This window comes from Rhincodon typus, chromosome 24 (assembly GCF_021869965.1).
Source record: "Rhincodon typus isolate 14 chromosome 24, sRhiTyp1.1, whole genome shotgun sequence".
Taxonomy (NCBI): domain Eukaryota; kingdom Metazoa; phylum Chordata; class Chondrichthyes; order Orectolobiformes; family Rhincodontidae; genus Rhincodon; species Rhincodon typus.
In genome coordinates this window covers 3,774,716-3,800,258 of record NC_063355.1, presented here as the reverse complement: position 1 = coordinate 3,800,258, position 25,543 = coordinate 3,774,716, and the positions used below count along the sequence as shown (strand labels likewise).

The window sequence follows — 25,543 nt, the reverse complement described above, 5'->3', positions numbered from 1 at the left end:
CTGCACGTTTGATCTTCAGTAGGGAGTGGGTTTCCTGCTTTATCCAAGGTTTCCGGTTGGGGAACACTCGGATTTGGTTCACCGTTCCCTACACGTTTGGTAATGAAGCCCGTGACGGAGGTGGTGTACTCATCTAAGTTTTCCGCTGAACACTTGAATACGATCCAGCCCACCGAGTCCAGGCAGTCACAGAGACGGTCTTCCACAGCCTCGCACCAGCACTGTACTGTTTTGTGAAGGAGTCTCCCTTTTCAGCTCCTGCTTGTAAGCTGCGAGGAGGAACACAGCGCTGTGATCGGATTTTCCTAAGTGTGGGCGGGGGATTGGGTGGTGGGCATCTTTGATGGTTGTGTAGCAGTGGTCCAGAATATTCCATCCTCTGGTGGGGCAGGAGATGTGTTGGTGGTATTTTGGCAGCACCCTCTTTAGGTTGGCTTGGTGAAGTCGCCGGCCACAATGAAGAGAGCCTCGGGGAATTTTGTCTCTAGAGTGTTTATGCCGGTGTAAATCTCGTCTAGGGTGTAGTTAACAGTCATATATGAATGTTATAACAGTGATAGTAATATGATCAAGTTAGGTTTGAAAGGCAGAAACAACTACAAAGATTCAAGACTTAGGAAAGGTTGATTCAATGGGTTGACCCCAAGACCGTCAATAATAAATTGGACGAATCTGTAATTGGATGATTGGGAGATGTTTCAAAAGTTGCCATAAATTTAATGTGCTGCAGAGCCAATTCATATCCTATAGGGCAAGAGTTTCACTTGGCACAAAGTGAGAACCAGGGTAAATTAACAAGGTAAGAGACGAGATGGAGCTAAAAGAGAGTGAATTCAAGTGCAAAATAAAAACCCTGAAAACTCTGGCAATTGGAGGAGATACCTCAAACAGCAAAGGGTGACAAAATACATTGTGGTCATGTCACTGGAGGCCCAGATTAACACTCTAATTTCTGCTCCTGTGTTGTTAGTGGACATAAGAAAGTGGTGGACATGGAGAAATAGAATTAACTATAAGAGCACGAGTAAGGAGTTTGTGGATGGTATGACTTGATTGTTTGTGCAGAAAAAAGTTGCAGGAAGGTGTCAGTGAACTGGTTAAGTTCACAAATAACTGCCAAATGAAATTCAATTCTGAGAAAATGAGAATGTATTAGGGAAAGGCAAAGAAAGCAACCTGCTGAGAAGTGTAGAGGAACAATAGAGAGGATGTGCGGGAGATTCCCAAGGATGTTGGCAAGTGTGAAGAAAGATCAAAAAGGCTGGAGTTAATTTTTGTTTTGGAACAGACCAGGCTGAGAGGAGGATTTAGTTGAGGTGCATAAGATTATCAAATGCTCAAATGGAGTGGACAAGAAGACCTATCTCAGTTATCAGGAAGGTCACTGACCTGGGGAGTGGATTTGAAGTAATTGATTGAAGGTCTAAGGAAACTTGAAGAATTTTCACCGAGAAAATACCGTTGGAGTGGCGGAGGCTGAGGGGAGACTTGATAGAAATCTATAAAGTTATGAGATGCATAGGTAGAGTTGTTGGTCAGAATCTTTTTTTCCCCAAGTTGAAATGTCCAATACCAGTGGGCATGCATTAAAGGTGAGATGGGGGGGAAAAGTTTAAAGGAGATGTGAGGGGCAAGTTTTTTTTTTTTACACAGAGTTTGGTAGGAGTCTGGAACGTTCTGCCAGGGTTGGTGGAGGAGGCAGAAAGGCCCCATAAATTTCTACAAAAATCCCGCTATGGGGCTCAGTGAAAACTTTGCTTTAGACAGCTCCTGTGGTGGATGCTTTAATGTGCTAAGGCTGCTATGTAAATGTTGTTGCACCTCTGTTTTAACATGTCAGCCTTGCTGTGTTTGACTTTCTTTTCAGGTTTTTCTGCAAGACGTGTTCCATGAGCATTTGCTGCACTTGCCTACTTCTTTCTCACATTTCCCCAGATCACTGTTACCATGACATTAAGCAGGAAGTCATTCTGAAGAAGGAAGAGTTGAAACAAATGGTAGAGACAATCCAAGAAAACCACAACAAATTCATTGAAGCCCACAACCAACTGAAATGCCTGAAAGAAAGCTTGGATATTGCGAAAAATAATACAGAAGCATTAATAAAACGGAAGGCTTCAGCCACTATTGAAGAGATTGATAGGCAAGGCGATGCATTGCTGACAGAGCTAGAGAGTGGGTGCAGTTCTGTGGAGAGGAGATTGACCAACAGCTTGAACAATGCAGAACAAATAATTAAACGATTGGGAGCTGGCAAAGTGCAGGCAGAAAACTTGCTGAGGTTTGGCAGCAGTGAGGAGATGATGGTGATGTACAATACAATCAACTCAGCACTGACGGCTGTTGTGACCGAGACATTTGAGGATCTGAGTAAGGAAGACACTTGGATTGAGTTCATAGAATGCACATTGGAAACACAGAATCTACTGGGAACACTCTTTTGCAAAGAAGGTAACTGATACTTAATAAGTTTAGAGAAATATTACTTTGCATCTAATCCTGTGCTGGAGCTGCGATGGGAGTATTTGATGGGGACAGTGTAGAGGGTGCTTTACTCTGTATCTAACCCTGTGCTGTACCCGTCCTGGTAGTGTTTGGTGCTTTCAATGAATGAATATGCTCTCAAGCAACAACTTTTCCTATGGAACTCCCTGTTAAATTGTGTGTTACTTAAAGGAACATGGCTCCAACGTTGAGGGCCCTCACTGATATTCATCCAATCACACTTTAGAAATGTGAAGTTTGCTGCATTGTCCTCTTATTGATAATTCACCTTGGTAACAATTTGCCTCCATCTGATTGTTACATTTTTGATTTCAGAACCGATCGAGGAAGCTGATGATTCTGAAGCTGAGGACATGCTGCTGGTAGGTACTGCAGAGGTGGAGATGGCTGCTGGATGGAAACACTGAAGCTGGCTATTTAGGCAATACAGATGCCCAATTCTGTGGTGTTCATCTAACCCGCAGTCGTAGCTGAGGGAATGGGATAGGATAGAAATGAGGAGCAGGAGTAGGCCATTCAAACAAGCTCTGACATTCAATTCGATCATGTCTGATCCCCTATCTCAATGCCATATTCCTGCTTTCTCTCTATATGCCTTGTTGCCTTTAATATCTAAACATTTGTCAATCTCTTTCTTGAATATGCTCAGTTACCCATCTTCATATCCTTCTGTGATGGTGAATTCCACAGATTGACCACCTTCTGAATGAAGAAATGTTTCTTCGTCTCCGTCCTAAATGGCCTTCTCTGTATCCTGAGACTGAGTTCCCTGGTCTAGACTCCGCAGCCAAGGAAAACCCCCTCCCTGCATCTAGTCTGTTACAGTGGTATGTGGTTCAAACAGATTTTTCCTCATTCTTCTGAACTCCAGTGAATACATGCCCTGTTGAACCTCTGCTGCAATCTCTTTTTGACAAGGATATCCTCCTGAGGTAGAGAGTCCAAAATTGTGCAGGTGTGGTCTCACTAAGGCCCAGTATAACTGCAGTCAGACATCCCTACTTCTCAACTCAAATTCACTTGCAATGAGGATGAACATGCTATTTGTTTTCATAATTGCTGCTGCACCTTACATTGGGTAGTGTGGATCTACACCAATATATTGCTCTGCCTTTCTGTATTTCACACCAAAGTGTATAACTTCACATTTATCCACGTTATACTGTATCTGCCACTTTAGTCTAGATTACCCTGAAGCCTCCTTGCATCCTCCTCCCAATTCATAATCCCACCTAGTTTTGTGTTGTTAGCAAACTTGGAAATATTTCTTTTGATTTCCTCATCCATTATGGATATCGTGATTGGCTGGGGTCAAAGCACTGCTTCCTATGGTACACCATTGGTCACCACCTTCCTGGAAATTGGAAACTGATTGGTCAATCTGTCAACCAATTCTCAAACTATGCTAGTATATTACCCGTACTTTAATTTTGCTCACTAGTCTCATAAATAGGACCTTATCAAAAGTTTTCTTGAAATTCAAATATACCCCATCCACTGGTTCTCCCTTATCTCTTCTACTAGTTACATCTTCAAAGAACAACAGTGGATTAGTTAAGCATAACATTACTTTCATAATTGCATGCTGACTGTATCTAATGCTGTCAATATGGTCTGCTTTGGACCTGGGGCCAGTTTGGCAATAGCTGCTGTGTGTGGGTATACTTTGAGTGTGAGGACAAAAGTTCACCCTGGGAGTCACAAACTTTTTTTAATTCATTCATGGTATGAGGGCATCAGCATTTATAGCCCATCCCCAAAATTAAGAGTCAACCACATTGCTGTGGGTCTGGAGTCACATGTAGGACAGACCAGGTAAGGATGTCAGTATCCTTCCCTAAAGGACATGAGTGAAGCAGATTGTGAAGAAAAAAAAAACTGTGGTTTCATGGTTGTCATTAGACTTTTAATTCCAGATGTTTATTGAAATTCAAATTTCACTGTCTGCAATGGCAGGATTCAAACCCGGGTCCCCAGAACATTACCTGGGTCTCTGGATTAACAGTCCAACATAATACCACAAAACCATTGCCTTCCCCCACCATGTGACATTGTGCACCTTTGCATGAATTCTGTGGACTCGAGCTGTGGATGGTGATCGAAGACGCTCCAATGTTTTTCCCATTGCATGACTGACTAGAAAGTTCTACACCGTTCTCCAAGTTTGCTCTAAGTTGGCTTAACCACCACAAGGAGCAGGCAAATGCCTTTATAAGGTTTTGGCCCCAGGAGAGAGGGACTCTTGTCACAGTGACTCCATCAATACATGTAGAATTTCTTACTGTTGTTCTGTTACCACGACCAGGAGAGACCTTCAGCAGGAGAGAGCCCAGGCAACTTCCTGATCCACCCAGCAGCTGAAGAGATGCTCAGAGCAACCGTGAGCAACACCGATGAGTTTGAGTTCGAGAATGTGATGTCACCAAACAGCAAGTATCTTTTTAACAGAGATCTTTAAAAGCGATCTTTTTAACATCCTTGTGAACCACAGGTCTGGCCTACACTGGATTATTACTTATGAATGTAAGGAGTAGAAGCAAGAGTAGGCCATTCAGCCCTTTAAACCTACTCTTCCATTCAATGAGATTCTGGCTGATTATCTGTTTTTAATACCATATTCCTGCTCTATCTCCATTATTATTGGAGTTTTTAATGTGTAGAAATCTATGAACTTCCATGTCCCTCTGTGGTAGAGAATTCCAAAGATTCATCCCCCTCTGGTCAAGTCCATCCTCGTCTCAGTCTTAAATGGCCTATCCTTTATTCTGCGACAGTCTCCCCGGTTCTAAACTCCTCATCCTTCCTATATTGACTCTGTTGATCCCTGTAAGAACTTTGGTTGTTTTGAACGACATCACCACCTCTCGTTCTTTGGAACTCTGGAGAACATGAGCCCCGGAACTCCCTGCTCATGAGGGTGTTGAAACAGAAACAATTGATGCTTTCAAAAAGAAATTGGATGGACAATTGAAGCAAATGAAAGGAGGAAGCAGATTCAGTGTGAACTATCAAAAGGAAGCATTTGAAAGGGAATATCTGTAGGGTAATGAAGGAAGAACTGGAATGAATTGCTGATTCGGGCACAGTGGAGCTCCTATTGTGCTATACACCGTGTAAGGATATAGGGTAAGTTGTTTAGAACTGAGATCAAAAATTTCTTCATCCAGAGAGTGATGAGCCTAAAAAATTCTCTGCTGCAGAAAGCAGTTGAGATCAAATCAGAAGGAAGGAGTTAGATACAGTTCTTAGGCCTAAAGGGATCAAAGGGCATGGGGAGAAAGTGGGATTGGGAGGCAGAGCTGAATGATCAGCCATGAATCGGGGTGAATGGCTTCCTCCTACTCGTATGATTTAATGATTTTTCTCGAGTGCCCTGATCTGCTCCTTCCTTGGGCCCGCACTCCCTAAGAGATGTGTCACCTTCAAAACAGGGAATCCTCTCTGGTTGACACGAGGCCAGATTTAATTCTGGTTGATCCTAGTATGTGCTGGCTGTAGTAAATTTTCATGGTCAGGTTCATTGACAGGCACCCGGGCTCCTGCTGAATAAAGCAGCAGCATGAGGCTGTGCAATAGCCTGGCCTGAAGCCCTTTGGCTGAAGATGGGAAATATTTTAGGATGGATTTCCCTGCCTGTTAGGTGGCCTTGTTTAATTGTACTGCGTGCAAACTTGCTCAGGCTCTCCTGTCACATCTCTGCTGAAGTGGAAGATTTTGGCACATTGAGTAGATTTCTCCCTTAAATCACCTAGAAATATTAGTGATTCCTGCCCTGGGAGTCTGGCTGAACCCTGATCCATCTCCATTCCTACCCTTTAAGCAGACAGGAAGGTCATCTCTGTATCCATTTTAAGGATGAGATCTTAGCTTCAGTATGTTTCCCATTGGAGGTCAGTTTCTGATGCAGAATTAGACCTGGCTCCTGCTTCCTGCCTCCATATCAAATATGCAGGGCAAGGCGTTTCAACTCATTTACGCAAAAAACAAGTATTCGCCCCATCACCAATGTTTCTGCCATTAGAAACAAGATTTTCTCAACTGTCAAAACCCTCTCTTGATTTTGAACAGCCTTAAACCCTCTAACTTTTCCATGAATCAAGACCAATCCCAGCCTCTCCACAGAGCTGCATTCCATCATTCCTGCACCATTTAATAAATCTCTCCAAGGCTGTGACAGCCTTCTCAAATAACCATGCCCAAAAATGAACACTTCCTTCATCAAAGAGCTCAATCAAATTTGTCAAAATGATTTTCCTATCTTAAGGAAAAAAGACTTCAGTTTAATTTATGACTCCATACACTTCCAAATGACAACTTATTTGTCACAGTTTTTTTTTAAAGTTTGTTCATGGGATGTATGTGTTGCTGGCTAGCCAGAATTTATTGGTCGTCTTTAATTTCGATAGAAAAGGTGGTGGTGAGTTTCTTGAACCGTTGCATTCCATTTGGTGTAGGTAGGCCCACGGTGCTGTTAGGGAGAGAGTTCCAGGGTTCGGACTCAGTGACAGTGAAAGAACGGCGATATGTTTCAAAGTCCGGATAATGTGTGGCTTGGAGGGGAGCTTGGTGGTGTTGCCAAGTATCCGGTGCCCTTAGGATTGAGGCCATAGGTTTGCAGGGAGCTGTTAAAGGAGATTTGGTGAGGATCAGAATAGTTTGCTCAGTTTGGCTTCTGCCAGGTCCACTCACCCCTTGTAAAAGCAAAATACTGCGGTTGCTGGAAATCTGGAAAAATACAAAAAGTGCTGGAAAAACTCAGCAGATCTGGCAGCATCAGTGAAGACTGAGACAAACACAATTAATGTTTCAAGTCCAGAATGACTCCTGGTTGGAACTGCTTCTGGCATCTCAGGAAAAGGCCAAGTTGGATTATACACTCAGCCCGTGTAGCTGTAGATTGTTGTGTATGCTTCAGCTTTATTCTTTACACTGATGTGCTAGGTTCCCCCATTATCGAGGATGGAGATATCGGATACCTCCAATGTTTAATTGTCCACCACCATTCACGACTGGATGTGGCAGGACTGCAGAGCTTAGATCTGATCTGTTGGTTGTGGAATTGCTTAGTCCTGACTATCACTTGTTACTTGTACTGTTTGGCATACAAATTGTCCCAGTTTGCCGCTTTACCAGATTGACACCTCATTTTCAGGTATGCCTGGTGTGGCTCTTGGCAAGCTCTTGTGCCCCCTTCATTGAACCTGGGTTGATTGCCTAGGTTGATGGTAATGGTAGAGTGGGGGAATTAGAATCATAGAGTCATACAGCATGGAAACAAACCCTTTGGTCCAACCAGTCCACGCAGACCATGTTCCCAAACTAAACTAGTTCCACCTGCCTGTGTCTGGCACATATCCCTCCGAACCGTTCCTATTCATGAACTTCATAAACATTGTAACTGTACCTGCATCCACCACTTCCTCTGGCAGTTCATTCCGCACATGAACCGTCCTCTGTAAGCAAGTTGTCCCTAATGTTCTTATTAAATCTTTCTCCTCTCTCCTTCAAAATACTCCCCCTAGTTTTGAATTCCCCCATCTTAGGGAAAAGACCTTTGCTATTCACCTTATCTATATCCCTCATGATTTTATAAATCTCTACAAGGTCACCCCTCAACCTCCTACAGTCTAGTGAAAGAAATCCAGCCTAATTTTATAGTTTAAACCCTACATTCCCAGCAGCATCCCGGTAAATCTCTTCTGAACCCTCTCCAATTTAATAATATTCTTCCTATAACAGGGTGACCAGAACTGCACAGAATACTGCAGAAGAGTCCTCCGCAATGCCCTGTACAATGTCAACATGACGTCTCAATTCCTATACTCAATGGTCTGAGCAATAAAGACAAGCATACTAAACGCCTTCTTAACCACCCCTGTCTACATGTTACGCAAATTTCAAAGAATTATGTACTTGAACCCCTAGGTGTCTCGGTTCTGCAGCACTGCCTGGGGCCCTACCATTTTAATTGTATAAGTCCTGGCCTTGTTTGTTTTACCAAGCTGCAATACCTCACATTTAGCCCAAATTAAACTCAATCTGCCACTCTGCAGCACATTGACCCAATTGATGACAATCTCTTTGTAATATTAGATAACCTTCTTCAATGTCTGCTGTGAGATTACGGATTGTTTGAGTATGATTCATCTGCTGCTGATGGCCCACAGCACCTCATGGAGACCCAGTTTTGAGTTGCTAGATCTGTTCAAAGTCTGTCTCCACGATGGAGGTTATTCTCAGTGTGAAGGGAGGACTTCGCCTCCACAAGGACTGTGAGGTAGTCACTCTTACCAATACTGTCATGGACAGATGCATTTGTGACATTTCCCCTTTTGTTGGTTCCCTTACTACCTGCTGCAGGACCAGTCTAGTGGCCAATCATGGTGGTGGGCATTGAAATTCCCCATCCAGAATACATTCTGCACCCTTGCCACCTTCCGTGCTTCCTCAAAATTGTTCAACATGGAAAAGCATTGATTCTCCAACCAAAGGAGGACAGTACATGGTAATCAGCAAGAGATTTCCTTGCCCATGTTTGATCTGATACCATGAGATTGCATGGAGTCTGGAGTCAATGTTGAGGACTCCTGACCATATACCACTGTGCTACCACTTCTGCCTGGTCTGTCCTGACAGTGGGACAGGACATATCCAGGGATGGTGATGGTAGTGTCTGAGACATTGTAAGGTATGATTCCATGAGTGTAACTGTGTAGCTTGACTAGTCAGTGAGACAGCTCTCCCAGATTTGGTACAAGCCTCCAGATGTTGGTAAGAAGCACATTGCAGGGTTTACAGAGGTAAGTTTGCCATTGTTGTTTATGTTCCCAAGTTGTCCATCTTGTTGGATACCTCTTAGCGGTTTGATAAAACTAAATTGACTTGCTAGGTTGTTTCAGAGGGCAGTTGAGCGTCACCTGCATTGCTGTGGGTCTGGAGTTACTTATAGGTCAGACCAGGTGAGGATCTCTACAGCAATTTACAGTGGTTACATGGTCCCCATGAGTACACAACATCTCAGTCTCTATGAAGGCATTGCCCAAGACTGCACTGTAATGGGCTGCTCTTGTTTCTTCCTACAGGCTGTTCGCAAAGTGCAAACCAAGGACAGAGTGACTCAGTGGACTCTCTCAGACTGCCATTCACTAATATGGTAGGACAGGTGGAGTGGGTAGGAGAGGAAGATGAGAGATCTGAGCAGACTTTGACTCTGGCTTCTGGCTGCAGTGCATCGGCAAACAATGTGTGTCCAAGTGGACATTCTTTCCCAAGCAAATTCACGGAGAAGCACCAGGTATTAACTTTATCCTTCAAATCTGCCTTCCTGGAGTCTGACTGGGTAGCACTTTAGGTCTTTGGGAGGGACTAGCACCACCCAGAATGTCATGAAGCCAGTGTCCGCCATCTGCTGGAGAAGCTTTATGGAGGGAAGACAACTGAACACCTAATGGCATTCTTTCAGGAACACTGGAGGAGGTGGTACTACGGTAGTAATATCAAGCCAGAGACCAGGCTGCTCTTGTGGGGACACCAATTCAAATCCCATCATGGCAGCTGGTGACATTTTATTACAATTAAGAAATCTGGAATAAAAAGCTAGACACAGGCACAGTGATCATTCAACTATAATCCGTTGATGTAGAAAACCATCTGGTTCACTAGTGTCCTCGAGGGAAGAAAGTCCACTCTCCATTCCTGGTCTGGCCTAACTCCAGACCCACAGCAATGCGATTGACTCTTAACTACCCTCTGAAGTGGCTGAGCAGAACACTCAGTTCAAGGGCAATTAGGGAAAGGAATCAAACGATGGTCACGTCAGTGAAACCCACACCCCACAAATAGAGCAAATAAAACCCTGAAGCTGTGCAGAACATCGGCCGCCAGTGTCGGTTTGGAAAGGATAAGCAATATCCTTCTGGTACGGGTAGTGACCATGGGCTGCAGTAGCCTCAGAGATAGCCAGCAGACTGTTCACCCACAGCTCATTGGAATTTCATCCATGGGGGCTGGCATCAGTGTGCCCCCAGATGGTCCAGCAAGGTGGTTCTTTCTCAAAGTGGCTACACTCTCACCCAGACCAGCCAGGCAGTACCTGAGAGTAAGAGGGCAGTGCAACTTGTGGCTTGGAACCAGTCACCGGAGACCTGTTAGGTCCTTCTGCACTCAGTGAGTCACAGACATGACCTTGTCAGTTGTTGTTGCTCAGTGACCACTTCAGCCAAGTTCAAGGTTCACAATTAAACCAATCGGCAAGGTCAACCAGAGGGCGAGTATAGATAAGCCCATTTTTCTGTGACTTGAATAATACTGACCCTCTTTTTTTCCCTCTTTGCTGTTGCAGGGCTGCCTTCTTCTGGTGAGAGTGTGGCTTTATGTTTAATGAATAGTGCACAAACTGCCAGCCCTGAAAACAGGAAGCACTGCCATTCATGGAGCTGATATTTGAATGGAGGCTGGCCTGTGGGAATAGGTGTTGCTCATCAGAATAGTTTTCTCTCATTTCAATGTTGCTGGTCTTAATGCCAATCTGTTGGGAAGATTTTTTCCTAACCTCCACAGCAGGAATCCGTTGTCTGTCATGATCTCTGGATGTCTCAAGATAATTAGCACCAATGTTTTATGTCTGAAGTATAGTTACTGTTGCAGCCAAATTTTGCAGGGCAAGCTCCCATAAATAGCCATGTGATGGTAATCAGAAACCGTTTTTTGAGATTTTCCTGACCTACAAATCTTAGCATCTAGGAGATCAGAGCCAACCTCCCTATTTTGATTTGAAATAGTGCCATGAGGTATTTTGTCTCCATCTGAGAGGGCAGATAGGATCTCATGTTTGGTGTCAGCACTGGACTGTCAGTTTTGATTATGTGTTCAAGTTTCCAGAGTGGGCCTTGAAACCATGATCTTGCGAGAGTATCACCATTGAGCCAAGTTGGAGCCTAGTATCTGTTAATGGAACAAGACTGAGTAAAGCAGCTGAATAGAGTCCTGGCCTCTCCACTGGAATTTACTGCACTGCTGAAAGGGGAACAAAAACTCCTAAATGAGCTGGAAACACTGGTTATTGAGGGCACTCATTCTGTCTGAAACTGAGCTCTTTTCTTTTTCTGCAGAAAGCTTCAGACAAAAGGCGGAACAAACAATCACAGTCACCAGAGGATGGTAAAGTGACAAGGGCCAAAAAACAGCGCCTGCACTCTGAACATAATTATAGTGTGAAGCTTGCATCTGACAGCCAACCCGAGCTCCTAGTCCAGAGCAACATGGATGGGACTATGCCGAACATTTCCTTTGAAATCGAAAAGGAACCCTGGCAACTGCCAACAGGTCAGGATGCAAGGTGTCAGTGTTTCACTGTGACACAAGGATTGTAAAGCGCATTCAGCTCACAGTCTAAACTATGCAAGTTATGTAGTGTTCAAGTGCACAGTTTCAAAGGAAGTCCCAAAACCACGAGAATTGAGTATCGAAGGCAGATGCAATACGAGATTGGATTAAGACTAAAGCTGCCTCTGCTCTCTGAAACTCAAAGTAAAGGTCCCTCGATCGATACTGTCCCCATCAAACACTCCCAGGACAGGTGCTGCATGAGGTTAGATACAAAGAAAAGCTCCCTCTACATTGTGCCTATCAGACACTCCCGGGACAAGTGCAGAATGAGATTATATGCAGAGAAAAGCTCCCTTCATACTGTCCCCATCAAACACTCCCAGGACAATGGGGTTAGATATAGCGTAATACTTCATCTAGAAAATTAACATCAAATGCTTGCTGGAGATGTGTTTGAGCAGAAATGCGGGGGCATACACAGTAAACCATTTACAGGATGTGTTTTTATTTTATTTTTTTTGGAAAGGTGAAGTCTGAGATATTTACAATGAAATGTTTGGAGAAGAGAGTTATCGAGACAATGTTTTTGTTTAGTGAAGAAGAGAATAACTAGTGGCCATCAATATAAGATAGTCCCCAAGAAGTCCAAACCTTCTGGGACATTGACAGAATCTTTACCAAAAGAGTGATGAGAATGTGGAACTCTGTGCCACAGGAATTGTTTGAAATGAATAGTATGAAGATGTTTAAGGGGAAGCTAGACAAGTGTATGAAGGGGAATAAAATAAGAAGTTATGAGGATAGATGGGAGGAGTTGCACATCAAATCAGAAAGGACTGGTCGGGCTGAATGGCTTGTTTCTGTACTATGTTGGTGCATTGAGTAAAACAGAAATTCACAGTCACTTGTGGATGTAGTGAGATTCAATATTTGCATCTGCTAGCTTGTCTCTTATTGATGTAACATCCTTGTCCATTTACAGGGCCCTTGTGGGATCTTTCAGTGTTAGTGCAGTTTCAGTCAATCTGCACGATGACTAATATCTTTCCAGTCTGTGGGAGAGAGAAAGAGTTAATTTTCACATCAGTGACCCTTCGTCAGAAGTGGCAGAAATTCGATATTTTAACAGTTTTAAGCAAAGTACAATGGCAGGGAGAAGGGGTGGGAACCATCAAATGGGAACTTCTGTGGAAGGAAATGACAAATGGAGATGTAATGAGACAAGTACTGGAAACAGACAGTGCGTGGAAGAAGTCACACCACCACAGACTATTGCCATCAAAAACAGCAGAAGCTGGTTTGAAGTTGTTGAGCTGCATGTTGCGTCTGGAAGGCCTCAAGTGCCAAATTGGAAGATGAGGTGCTGCTCCTCAGGTTTACACTGAGCTTACTTGGAGCACAGTAGCAGGCCGAGGATACAGATGTTTGAGTGGAGTAGAGAACTAAAATAATGAGACTGCAAGTGCTGCAGACTTTTCACAAAGCAGTCTCGTGACCTGCGATTAGTCTTCCCCAAGTTGAGCAGTCTGCAGTGTGCGCAGCAAACACAGTTCACCAGGTTAAAAGGAATACAAGTTAACCACGGTTTCACCTGCAATTTGTAACAAAGTGAGTGGATTGCCTCCCTGGGAGAGGAGGTGTACGGGTAATGATACTAAACTCGGAATCCAGAGAGACATTGGTTCAAATCCCACCACCACGAGGATTGATTAATAAATCTAGAATCAAAAACTAGCTGAGTTATGGTGACTATTACTCAATCGTCAACTCTTATAAAAACCCATTGGGTTCTCTAATGTCCTTCGGGAAAGGAAATCTGCCAACTTTACACACTCTGCCGATACGTGACTCCTGACCCATAGTAAACTCAGTTCAAGGGCAATTAGGAACAGGCAACAAATTCTGACACTGTGAGACAAGCTGCGAAGTGACACCCCCAATCCAAGATAAAATAAAAAGTGTTTGGAACTTTGAATCATGAGAAGCACTTAAACAGTAACAAATAATATTTGGGATAACAGTGTGGAGCTGGAGGAATACAGCAGGCCATGGGAAGCCCCATTTCTGAAGAAGGGTTCTGACCCAAAACATCAACTTTCCTGTTCCTCTGATGTTGCCTGGCCTGCTGTGTTCCTCCAGTTCCGCATTGTGTAATCTCTGACTTCAGCATCTGCAGTTCTTGCTATCTACAAATCATATTTGTTTGTGATTGTTTAAAGGCCTTTCAAACTTTTAATATGTAATCTTGCATTAAACCTAATGTATGCTGCAGAGAAACACTGGTCCTGAAGGTTCTGCATGCAGTTAGATCTTTTTTATTCGCTTGTAGCGATGTAGGTGCCTCATTTATTGCCTGTCTCTGGTTATCTTTTGAGAAGGTGATGGTGAGCTGCCTTCTTGAACTACTTTAGGTCCATGTACTGTAGGGTGACCCACAATGTCCTTAGGGACGGAATTCCAGGATTTTGACCCAGTGACACTGAAGGAACAGCGATATATTTCCAAGTTAGTATGGTGAGTGACTTGGAGAGGAACTTGCAGAAGGTGGTGTTCCTATGTATTTGGATGGAAGTGGTTATGGATTTGGAAGGTGTTGTCTAAGGATCTTTGCAAATTTATGCAGTGCATCTTGTAGATATTGACTCTGTTGCTACTGAGCATATTGGTGGATGTTGGTAGATATGGTGCCAACCAAGCGAGCGGCTTTCTCCTAGATGATATCAAGCTGCTTGAGGGTTGAGGCTGTGCTCATCCAGGCAAGTGGGGAGTATTCCCGCACATTCCTGACTTGTACCTTGTGGACAGGTTTTGGGGAGTCAGAAGGTGAGTTACTCACTGCAGTATTCCTAGCCTCTGACCTGCTCTTGTAGCCACTCTGTTTATGTGGTGAGTCCAGTTGAGTTTCTGGTCATTTGTTGATAGTGGAGGATTCAGAGATGGTAAGGCCTTTGAATGCGAAGGTGCGGTGGTTAGATTGCTTTTTGTTGGAGATGATCATTACCTGGTTTGTGTGGCATGAATATTTAATGCCACTGGTCAACCCAAAGTTGGATATTATGCAGGTCTTCTCGCATTTGGACATGGACTATAGCTGGGGAGTTGTGAATAGTGCATGGTGCAGTCATCAGCAAATATCCCCACTTTTGACCTCATGATGGAGGGAAGATCATTGATAAAGCAGCTGAAGATGGTTGGTCTAGGACACTACCCTAAGGAACTCCTACGAAGATGTCCTGGAGCTGAGGTGACTGACCTCCAAACAACCACAACTATCTTCCTATGTGTCAGGTTTGACTCCAACCAGTGGAGAGTTTTCCCCTGATACTCATTGATTCCAGTTATGCTAGGGCCTCAGTGGCGAGTAAGTTATTGGAGAGGATTCTGAAAGATAGGATTTACATGCATTTGGAGAGACAAGAACTGATTAGGCATAGCCAACATGGCTTTGTGTGTGGGAAATCATGTGTCTCAAATTTGATTGAGTTCTTTGAGGACATAACCAAGAAGGAATGTGAGGGTAGAGTGGTAGACCTTGTCTACATGGACTTTAGTAAAGCCTTTGACAAGGTTTGACATGGTAGACTGGTTAGTAAAGTTAGATCACATGGGCTTCAGGGAGAGCTTGCCAGTTAAATACAAAATTGGCTTGACGATAAGAGACAAAAGATGGCCTGTTTTTCGAACTGTGACCAGCGGTGTTCCACAGGGGTTGATGCTTGGTCCACTGTTTTATTATTTATATAAATAAATTGGATGAGAATTTAGGAAGCATGGTTAGTAAGTTTGTGGATGACATCAAAATTAGTGTTAAAGTGGACAATGAAGCAAGTTATTTAAAATTACAAAGGGATCTTGATCAATTTGGCCAGTGGGCCGAGGAGTGGCAGAAGGAGTTTAATTTGGATAGTGGTGCATTTTGGTAAGACTAAGAAGGGCAGGACTTAGATAGTTAATGGTAGGGCCCTGGGGAGTGCAGTCGGACAGAGAGACCGGGGGCTTCAGGGAAGTAGTTCTTTGAAAATTATGTCACAGATGGACAGGTGTGGTAAAGAAGGCGTTTGACATGCTTGCTTTCATTGCTCAGACCATAGAGTGTGGGAGTTGGGACATCATGCTGCGGTTGTACAGGAGATTGGTGAGGCTACTTTGAGAGTACTGTGTACAGTCCTGATCATCCCGCTATAGGTGGGATATTGTTAAATTGGAGAGGGTACAGAAAAGATTTACAAGGATGTTACCGGGACTGGAGTGTTTGAGCTATAAAGAGAGGCTGGATAGGCTGGGACTTTTTCATTGGAGTGTAGGATGCTGAAAGGAGACCTTTACAGAGGTTTATAAAATCATGAGTGTATAGATAAAGTCAAAAGCAGAAGTCTTTTCCCTAGGGTAGGGAGTTCAAAACCAGAGGGCATATTTTTGGGGTGAGGGGAGAAAGATTTAAAAGGGACTTGAGGAGCAACTGAAGTCCATGTATATGACATCTACAGCCCTTCCCTCATCTATCAACTTTGTCACTTCCTCAAAGAATTCTATCAAGTTGGTAAGACATGACCTTCCCTGCACAAAACCATGCTGCCTATCACTAATAAGCCCATTTTCTTCCAAATGTAAATAGATCTTATCCCTCAGTATCTTCTCCAGCAGCTTCCCCACCACTGACGTCAGGCTCACCGGTCTATAATTTCCTGGATTAGCCTTGGTACCCTTCTTAAACAAGGGGACAACATTAGGAATTCTCCAGTCTTCCGGGATCTCACCCGTGCTCAAGGATGCTGCAAAGATATCTGTTAATTCCCCAGCTATTTCCTCTCTTGCTTCCCTCAGTAACCTGAGATAGATCCCATCCGGACCTTGGGACTTGTCCACCCTAATGCCTTTTAGAATACCCAACACTTCCCCCACTCCTTATGCTGACTTGACCTAGAGTAATCAAACATCTTTCCCAGCCTCAACATCCATCATGTCCATCTCCTCAGTGAATACTGACACAAAGTACTCATTAAGAATCTCACTCATTTTCTCTGACTCCTCACATAACTTCCCTCCTTTGTCCTTGAGTGGACCAACCCTTTCTCTAGTTACCCTCTTGCTCCTTATGTATGAATAAAAGGCTTTGGGATTTTCCTTAACCCTGTTTGCTAAAGATATTTCATGACCCCTTTTAACCCTCTTAATTCCTCGTTTCAGACTGGTCCTACTTTCCCGATATTCTTCCAAAGCTTTGTCTGTTTTCAGTCGCCTAGACCTTATGTATGCTTCCTTTTTCCTCTTTGCTACTCTCACAATTTCACCTGTCATCCATGGTTCCCTAATCTTGCCCTTTCTATCCCTCATTTTCACAGGGACATGTCTGTCCTGCATTCTAATCAACCTCTCTTTAAAAGCCTCCCACATATCAAATGTGGATTTACCCTCAAACAGCTGCTCCCAATCCACATTCCCCAGCTCCTGCCGAATTTTGCTATAGTTGGCCTTCCCCCAATTCAGCACTCTTCCTTTAGGACCACTCTCGCCTTTGTCCATCAGTATTGTAAAACTTACGGAATTGTGATCACTATTCCCAAAGTAATCCCCTGCTGAAACTTCAACCTCCTGGTCGGGCTCATTCCCCAACACCAGGTCCAGTATGGCCCCTTCCTGAGTTGGACTATTTATATACTGCGCTAGAAAACCCTCCTGGATGCTCCTTACAAATTCTGCTCCATCTAAACCCCTAACACTAAGTGAATCCCAGTCAATGTTGGGAAAATTAAAATCTCCCATCACCACCACCCTGTTGCTCCTACATCTTTCCATAATCTGTCTACATATTTGTGCCTCTATCTCACGCTCGCTGTTGGGAGACCTGTAGTACAGCCCCAACATTGTTACCGCACCCTTCCTATTTCTGGGCTCTGCCCATATTGCCTCACTGTTCGAGTTCTCCACAGTGCCCTCCTTCAGCACAGCTGTGATATCCTCTTTGACCAGTAATGCAACTCCTCCACCCTTTTTAGTTTGGGGAAACTTGGCTGGTATGGATGAGTTGGACCAAAGGGTCTGTTTCCGTGCTGTATGATTCTATGGCTCCTTGATGTCTAGGAATCCTATTTAAGGGATGCTGTGATCCTATTCCTATACATTCATGAGAACTGTGTCAATTGGTGTAGCTACAGAACAATGAAATTTTGCCCTTGAAATTTATTTTATATTTGTTCATGGATTGGCTTAGCCAGCAATGCTCACAATGTTCATTGCCCATTTGTAACTGCTCTGTGAAGGTGAGGAAAGTTCTTCAACCATTGAAGTTGATGTGGTGTAACTATACCCACAGTGCTGTGAGGGAGGGAGCTCTTGGATTTTGACTTAGCAACACCAAAGGAATGGCTGATATTTCCAAATCCGCGATTATGAGTAGCTCGGAGGGTACTTTGCAGGAGCTTGTGCTCCCATGCATTGGCTGCCCTTGGCTGGGGTGTTAAGAAGTTGAGATTTTGGAAGATGCTGTCTAAGGAGATTTAGTAAGTCGCTGCAGTCCATCTTGTACTGTGCATTAGTGCTGAAGGGAGTGAATGTCAACGTGATGGTGGATAGGATGCCGATCAAGCGGGCTGCTTTGTCCTGGCTGATGTTAAACTTCTTGAGTGTTGTTGGAGCTGCAGTCATCTAGGCAAGTGGGGAGTATTCCATCACACTCCTGACTTGTGCCTTGAATGAGCCAAAGACTCATCGCTGAGTGAGCAAGTGCTATATGTTGTAAGAAGTGTGCTCGGAGGGTATTAGGTTTTAAAGGCCTTCAGAGGAAGAGGAAGTGGTGAGGGAAGGAGAAGATCAATTTAAGGGTTGAAAAGTCTCATCTCACTGAATACAGGATGGATTTGGGAATGATGGACAGGAGAAGAGGTGACTTTGCCTACTCGGAGGATGGCAGCTCCAGTCAACCAGCATTACCTGTGACCCAGGAGTGCCGGCAAGCACACTAAAACAGCATCTAAATCGGTTCTTACATCTTTAATGGCATCTGAAGTCAATGTTCCAGATAGATGCTGCTTGTTGTCAAATACCAAGCATTGCTCCAGCCAGGTGCTTTTCCTGGAGTAGGTTAGTTTTAAAAAGAAATAAGGTGAATTTTTAAAAGTAAACATTTGAGACATATTTACAGTCTTGGATTGACAGACTTTTGATATCATTGATTATAAGCCATGATATATAGAACATATTCACTGTTAAATTGAGCGAGTAAAATGTGGAACAAGCAAAACTAACATTGGAAACTCAGCCTTTCCTGGAAGCTGACATTGTATTATCTTCACACAGAAAAAAGGATAAAAATATCATCTGAAAACAGTGAGGACAACAGGGGCCCTAGTGAGGTAAGAGTTTCCTCAGCAAATATTGTAACTATTTGCATGACAGAAGAGACCTGCATAAGGCAGTATGAGTGGTACCAGTTTGTGGCTTAGTGGGTATCACTGTAACCCTTGTGTAAGAGTACTCCAGGATAGAGCCCCACTTCAGAATTTGTTGGCCGTGGAAGAACTAAGCCACTGGTGGAGACAAGCCAGTGTGTCCTGGAGCTGGTTCCTGGCCTGAGTAAATGGGAAGGGTTAACAGCAGGTTGGGACATCCAGCTGGAAAACTACCCACCAAGTCCAAAACGTAGCAATACTCTAAACAAATGAAGCCAGTAAAAGGGTGGCCCAGCAGCATTGTGGTGGCTCCATGTAACCTGGGAGAAGATGAAAGAGAAGGGAGAAGATGGGAATTGGTAATATCAATATTCTCTGTCTTTTTCAGGACATATTTTCCCATCTGTCTGAAATGCAGAAAGAGGCATCTACAGCTAGTATGTCATCTGCTCATTGCTTGGGGCCAAATTTGTTGAATCCGAGCATTGGAGATCGGTGTCAAGATAAGGCAGCACAAATTCGCCTCAGTCTGGAAATGGGGGGGAGTCCACTGGTGTTTTTCCAACTGCAGACCACAGGAATGGGTGAGAACATTGATAATGTCCATTTTCCCTTTCTTTCCTTATTGTGAGCACTTTTGCTGGTTGATGTTCTGGATTGCAGTATTTAGAAGTCAGAGTTAATCAGGGTTCTGCTTAGAGTCAGAGTCCTACAGCATGGAGAACAGGCCCTTCGGCCCAAACTGGTTCACGCTGACCAAAATGTCCACCCACTCTAACCCCATGTCTTTCTAAACCTTTTCTATCCATGTGTTCGTCCAAATGCCTTTTAAAAGTTATGTACCCTCCTCAACCACTTCCGCTGGCAGCTCATTCCATATGTGTACCATCCTATGTGTTAAAAAAGGAGTCAGCTTATTGGAGTTATTCAGATGTATGGCTAATGGGTGAATGTAAGAACAGTAACGGCCTGTTTAGATACAGTAAAACTCTTTCCATGCTGTGCCCATCAAAGACTCCCTAGACAAACACAGCACGAAGGTAGATAGGGTAAAGCTTTCTCTACAGCAGAATTGTAGCTGCTGAATTAGTGGTGTCACTAACACACAATGTTATTTATGATTTGTTGTAGGAAGTGGTGATATTATTCAGCTGTCAGCAGTGAGTGGTGAGAAGATCTTTGACAAGTACATCCTGCCCAGGGAACCCGTGTCAGCAGGAGCTACAAACATCTCTGGAATACAGGTCACAGATGGAATCTTGTACCTGAGAGGAGAACCTCAAACAACCTGCAGTATCCAGGACGCTATGACAGGATTCCTTCAGTTCCTGCAGTCACTGGGGAGGTCTCTGTTAGCAGGCCACAACATTTGGATCCGTGATTGTCAAGTCATTTACAAGGCATGGGAGGACCTCTTCATGAAAGATCAATTTGCCAGATGTGTGACTGGGTTCTTGGATACATTATGGCTGGCCAGGTATCTTGTCCCCAGGTTAAAGGTCAAGAACTATAAACTGAAGAATTTAGTCACAGCCTGTGTTAGGAAATCATTTATTTCTGAAGGGCCTCTGAGCAACGTGAGGGCCACACAGGAGCTGTATTCTGTTCTAAACCCTACGCCAGGGCAAATTCACAAGAGTCAGTTTAGTCTCTCTCAGCTCGAGTGCAGAATATCGCTGCAACCTCTCTTTGATCAGCAAGTGATATCCCGTCTGGTTGCTGATAATTTTGCTTCTGAGGGAATCAGCCTGCATATACTGCAGCTGGCTCATAACGATAACCCGCAGTTTGGCCTGCGAGACCTGCTTAGTGGTTATGACAATCTGGGCCTCTTGAACCTGCAGCTGGTTGTAAAACAAATTCGGTCGTATCTCGAGCAACAGAAAGGAAAACGCAGATACTGTCAGAGTACAATGAGGAGCCTGAAGGTGGAAAAAGAGTGGATCAGGCAGCTGTGGCAAATGTAACTCTTGTGGGAGGTCACAGTCATTTGATTAGCTGTTTGTTGAATGTAGTAAGTGAGTTCCCGTTAATAGATTGTGGAACTGCACTCTAATCTAAGACCACCTCTTTATCAGTCCAGCACTGGACTGAGACTGTTAGATGGTGTGCATGCATGAATCAGTCCTGTGGTCAATGCCCACTCCTTTAACCTTTGTTCTAGGAACAGTTGTTCAGAGTGTCTGGCCTTGGGGTTAGGAGGTTCAAGCTCATTAATTTCCGCACCCTTGTTCAGGGCAGTGGTGGAGAGAATCAGCCTACATTCCTACTCTTGGTAGCTATCTTGTGAACCCTTAGGTTGGACAGTGCATGGTATCCAGACATTGCCTATGAACACACCACTGTATCTGAGCTTTGATGCTTCAGGCATTTTGATAGGTCACTGACATTCTGGGCGTTGGTCAAACTGATCAGTGTACCTACAAGGTCCCTGGATACACTGGGTCACTTGCTTGCTCCACATTCTGCCCTCTTCCAAACCTCCATAGAAACTGAACAACGGGACAAGGAAGGCCTGGGGACAAGGAAGGCCTGGAGCCAACGTCAGAGAGGCCCCAGATCTCATCAGGACCCCAGAACCTGATCCAAACTGAAGGATCCATCTGCATCGTGACCCTTCCCTTTCCACATCAGTTAGGGCTCCTGTACAAACTGTTTGGAAAGGTCAGTCAGGCAGCCGTTCCATGTGGACCTTGAATTGTTGTTATAGCAAAAGAGAGGGTACAGGATCAGAAAACACAATTATTGCATTCATCTGCAAGGTCTCATATTTGACAAATATCACAGTCCTCATTTCCTTGGGACACGATACCATTGATTACTGGTAAGTGAAAGTAAAGTGGGATCAGTTGTGAGGGCATGTAGTTGGCGAGAGATTGGAGGGCATGAGCACCAGTGTGGAGCTTGCCTGCTCCGGATAGCTGGAAATCCTTGTTTGCCCTGATGAGAGCTTTCTTGGGAAAGCTCTAGTGCCTTGTTTACGTACTCGTCTCCTATAATTTATATTTTTGCATAACCTGGCACGCTCTCTGTAACCTAAAGGAGCCAAATTGTGTGGGATCTTTCTGGTTGCTAATGTGGTCACACAGCTCAGAGGGAACCTTGAGTTGGAGACAGGTACACTGAGTTTCTAGGCAACATTCCACACTCCATCCAGTTGGTAAAGGCAGACCAATGTAAAAGGAAGAATAAAATCCTCCTCACTGGGAGACCAGGCCGATTTGTATCTTGCCTGGCAGTCACTGAGGGACCCACCTCAACCACCACCACCACCCCTCTTTTTCCCCCCCCTTCTTTTTACTGGGTGCTGCATCATCTAGGGAGATACTTTGTCCTGACTGAATTTAAGCACAGGAATCTCAGTATATGGAGCTGATTTCTGTACGGAACATACCTAGAATGCCCTTCAGACTATTCTCCGCAGACAAAGCCTTTCAGGTATTATCTGCCATGTTACCAGTCAAAACACGTGATCGAATCAATTGTGGGTATAGGCGGATCCCACAAACTGACTCTCAGTCACATATAGTCACCAGTCTCTGTGTAAAGTGATTAATTAATTTTCTAAAGAAGGGTCCAGACCCGAAACGTCATCTTTCCTGCTCCTCTGATGCTGCCTGGCCTGCTGTGTTCATCCAGATCCACACCTTGTTATCTCAGACTCAAGCATCGGCAGTTCCTACTATCTCTGATTAATTAATTCCACCTCTTTTATACTGAGATTGTAACTCTGTATCAATTTGTCATGACAAATTTCAAAATAGAAAACCTCAAATTTATGTTTCACAGTTTTTCAAAATAAATCTTTTTAATGACATTTTATGCAAGTACTTTAATGCTCATTCTATTTCTAATTTGGGCCATTGGGAGCACTAACTGGCTGTCAGTTTGTAATTCAGGGAAGGTGCTGTTTATAGGTCACTGTTTCCTTTCCCTCTTATTCAGTGATCATGTTGGGAATAAATATTCTGCTGTGTTCTGTTGATTTTATGCCAATGATTTTTGGAACATTCTTTCATTTATTAATGATTTCCAGAGCATGAAAAGCTGCAAAGCTTAGAATTCAACGCCTTTAGAATGTAAGGGAATGGATTGGAAGGGGCTGCACTTAGACATTGACTGCAATGGAGTGCAACCCCAGTGCTTCAATGTATTTGTCCTCAGGATGCGAGTGAAGCAGTTAAGGCCAGTATTTATTGTTGATCTCTAATTGCCCTTGAAGATAGTGTGAGCTGCCACCTTGAACTGTTGTAAGTGCACTCAGAATGCTGTTAGGATTTTGATCCAATGAACTGAGGGGAGAGTGATATACTGTAGTCCCAAATCAGGATGGTGAGTGGTTTGGAGGGGAACTTGTAGGTGGTGGTTTTCCTATGCAAGTGCATTCTAGATGTCAAGGTTGTGGGATTGGAAGTTGCTGTTGAAGGTGGCTCAGTAAGTTAATGCAGTGCACTGAGTAGATGGTACTCAGTGCTACCACTAGTGATGTTAGGTGTGATGTGGAGGTGCCGGTGTTGGACTGGGGTGGAAGTCACACAACACCAGGTTATATCTGAGGGACAGTCACTGGACCTGAAACATTAACTCTGATTTCTCTTCACAAATGCTGCCAGACTTGCTGAGCTTTTTCAGCAATTTCTGTTTTTGTTTCAGATTTACAGCATCCACCATTCTTTTGGTTTTTACCAGGTTATATCCAACAGGTTTATTTGAAATCACAAGCTTTTGGAGTGCTGCCACCTGTTCCACCTGACGAAGGAGCAGTGATTTCAAATAAACCTGTTGGACTATAGCCTGGTGTTGTGTAATTTCTGATGCTGATCAGGTGGGCTACTTGTCCAGGATGATGTCAAGTTATTTCAGTGTTATTGGAGCTTCACCCATCCAGCCAAATGGGGACTATCTGTCACACTCCTGACTTGTGCCTTATTGATGCTAGACCAGCGCTGGGGAAACAGGAGTGAGTTACTCACCACGGAATGGAAGCACAGATTGGAGACTGAGGATAGAGTGCGAAAAGGAATGAGTACAACTTGAGAATTTGGTGCAGCTTGGATTTCTCTGGTAATTTTTTTCTCAAGTTATAATTTAGACAGACAATCAGACTCTGACTTAGAGTTTTAAAACTGCAAGCTAATTAAAAAATCTAGTTGAAGAGAAACTGCCTGCCAGTGATGATGATCTGTTGATCAGTTTGTAGTAACCTGAGTTGGTGTTTATTACTGTTGGTTGTAACTAGGGTGTGAGTCATCAGTGCTTTATGAAATCAGACAGGTTTTGGAACAACAGAGTGGAAACAATGAGGACCGAATACAACACAGGAGTAAGTGTTCGCTTGGGCATTTGGCTCAGGGAGATAAAGAGGGGGCTATTTTCAATTTCATTTTTCTCTCTGCCTCCAGTAGCTGTTGAGTGTATAAAAGCATTCATTCAGTAACCAGTTAAGTGGTTGGTGAGTTTTGAGATTGTGTCCCTCGAAACATTGACTGTAGTTTAAAACAGTACTGGGAGATTCAAGTATTGCTTTAAATTTGTAGCTCACCTAGTTAAATGATTTAATATGACAACAGATAACATTGGAATAATATTTCTAACTTGAAGTCTAATTAGTTAAATAAAATAATACAGTTGGCAGGGTATGTGATGTGTTGCAGCTGTAGTTTGTGGACAATAGTGTGACCTACAGTGTAGGGAACCATTCAAGTGTGAGGAGTAAAAAGAAATATGGCTATAGTAGACAGCATAGTTAGGGGGACAGATAATGGTCTCCACAGTTGACAAAATCCAAGTATGTGGTACCTGCCACTGCCAGGAACTTGGAGTGTGAGAGGAAGGGCCCAGTTTTCATGATCCACATGGGTATCAATAGACTCTGCTGAGCTTGTGTAGATGCCAGTACTGTATCTGTACTGGAACAGCTTGGCTAGTGGAAAACCTGGTTTTCTAGTACTGTAACTGGAATATTGTGAGGGTCCATAAACTTGGAGTATCCAGTGCCTCCAGCTATTTCTTGACACGAAATAGAGGGAACTGAATTGACTGAAAACTTGCATTTGTGATCTGGGAACCTCAGGAGAAGACCAAGATTGTATCATCCATTCAGCACTGAAAGCTGAAGATTGTTGTAAATGCTTCGGTCTTGTTTTTGCACTGATGTGCTGGACTTTCCCCATATTGAAGGATATTTATGGAAATGCCTCCTCCTCCTGTGAGTTGCTTAATTTTCCATTACCATTCATTACTGGATGTGGCAAAAAACAATAATTCTTGGAAATGAATATATTGTTCATACTGGAGCTCCATTTTGAAGTATACAACATGGG

The 25,543-nt window shown here is 43.7% G+C and overlaps 1 protein-coding gene across 5 annotated transcripts in view; it reads left to right on the top strand.

Annotated features, from left to right (window-relative positions):
• The window catches only part of LOC109919403 (protein PML-like), a 29,745-nt gene extending 6,708 nt beyond the window's left edge, over nucleotides 1–23,037 (top strand). For all 5 annotated transcript variants that reach the window (XM_048611190.1, XM_048611191.1, XM_048611194.1 and 2 more), the window contains exons 3-10: nucleotides 1,868–2,451; nucleotides 2,821–2,867; nucleotides 4,811–4,934; nucleotides 9,588–9,799; nucleotides 11,616–11,829; nucleotides 19,129–19,184; nucleotides 19,609–19,804; nucleotides 20,352–23,037. In XM_048611190.1, coding sequence (XP_048467147.1) covers nucleotides 1,868–2,451; nucleotides 2,821–2,867; nucleotides 4,811–4,934; nucleotides 9,588–9,799; nucleotides 11,616–11,829; nucleotides 19,129–19,184; nucleotides 19,609–19,804; nucleotides 20,352–21,187 — 2,269 coding nt within the window. In that variant the 3' untranslated portion in view covers nucleotides 21,188–23,037. The remainder of the gene's footprint in view (nucleotides 1–1,867; nucleotides 2,452–2,820; nucleotides 2,868–4,810; nucleotides 4,935–9,587; nucleotides 9,800–11,615; nucleotides 11,830–19,128; nucleotides 19,185–19,608; nucleotides 19,805–20,351) is intronic.
• Nucleotides 23,038–25,543: the final 2,506 nt, after the last annotated feature.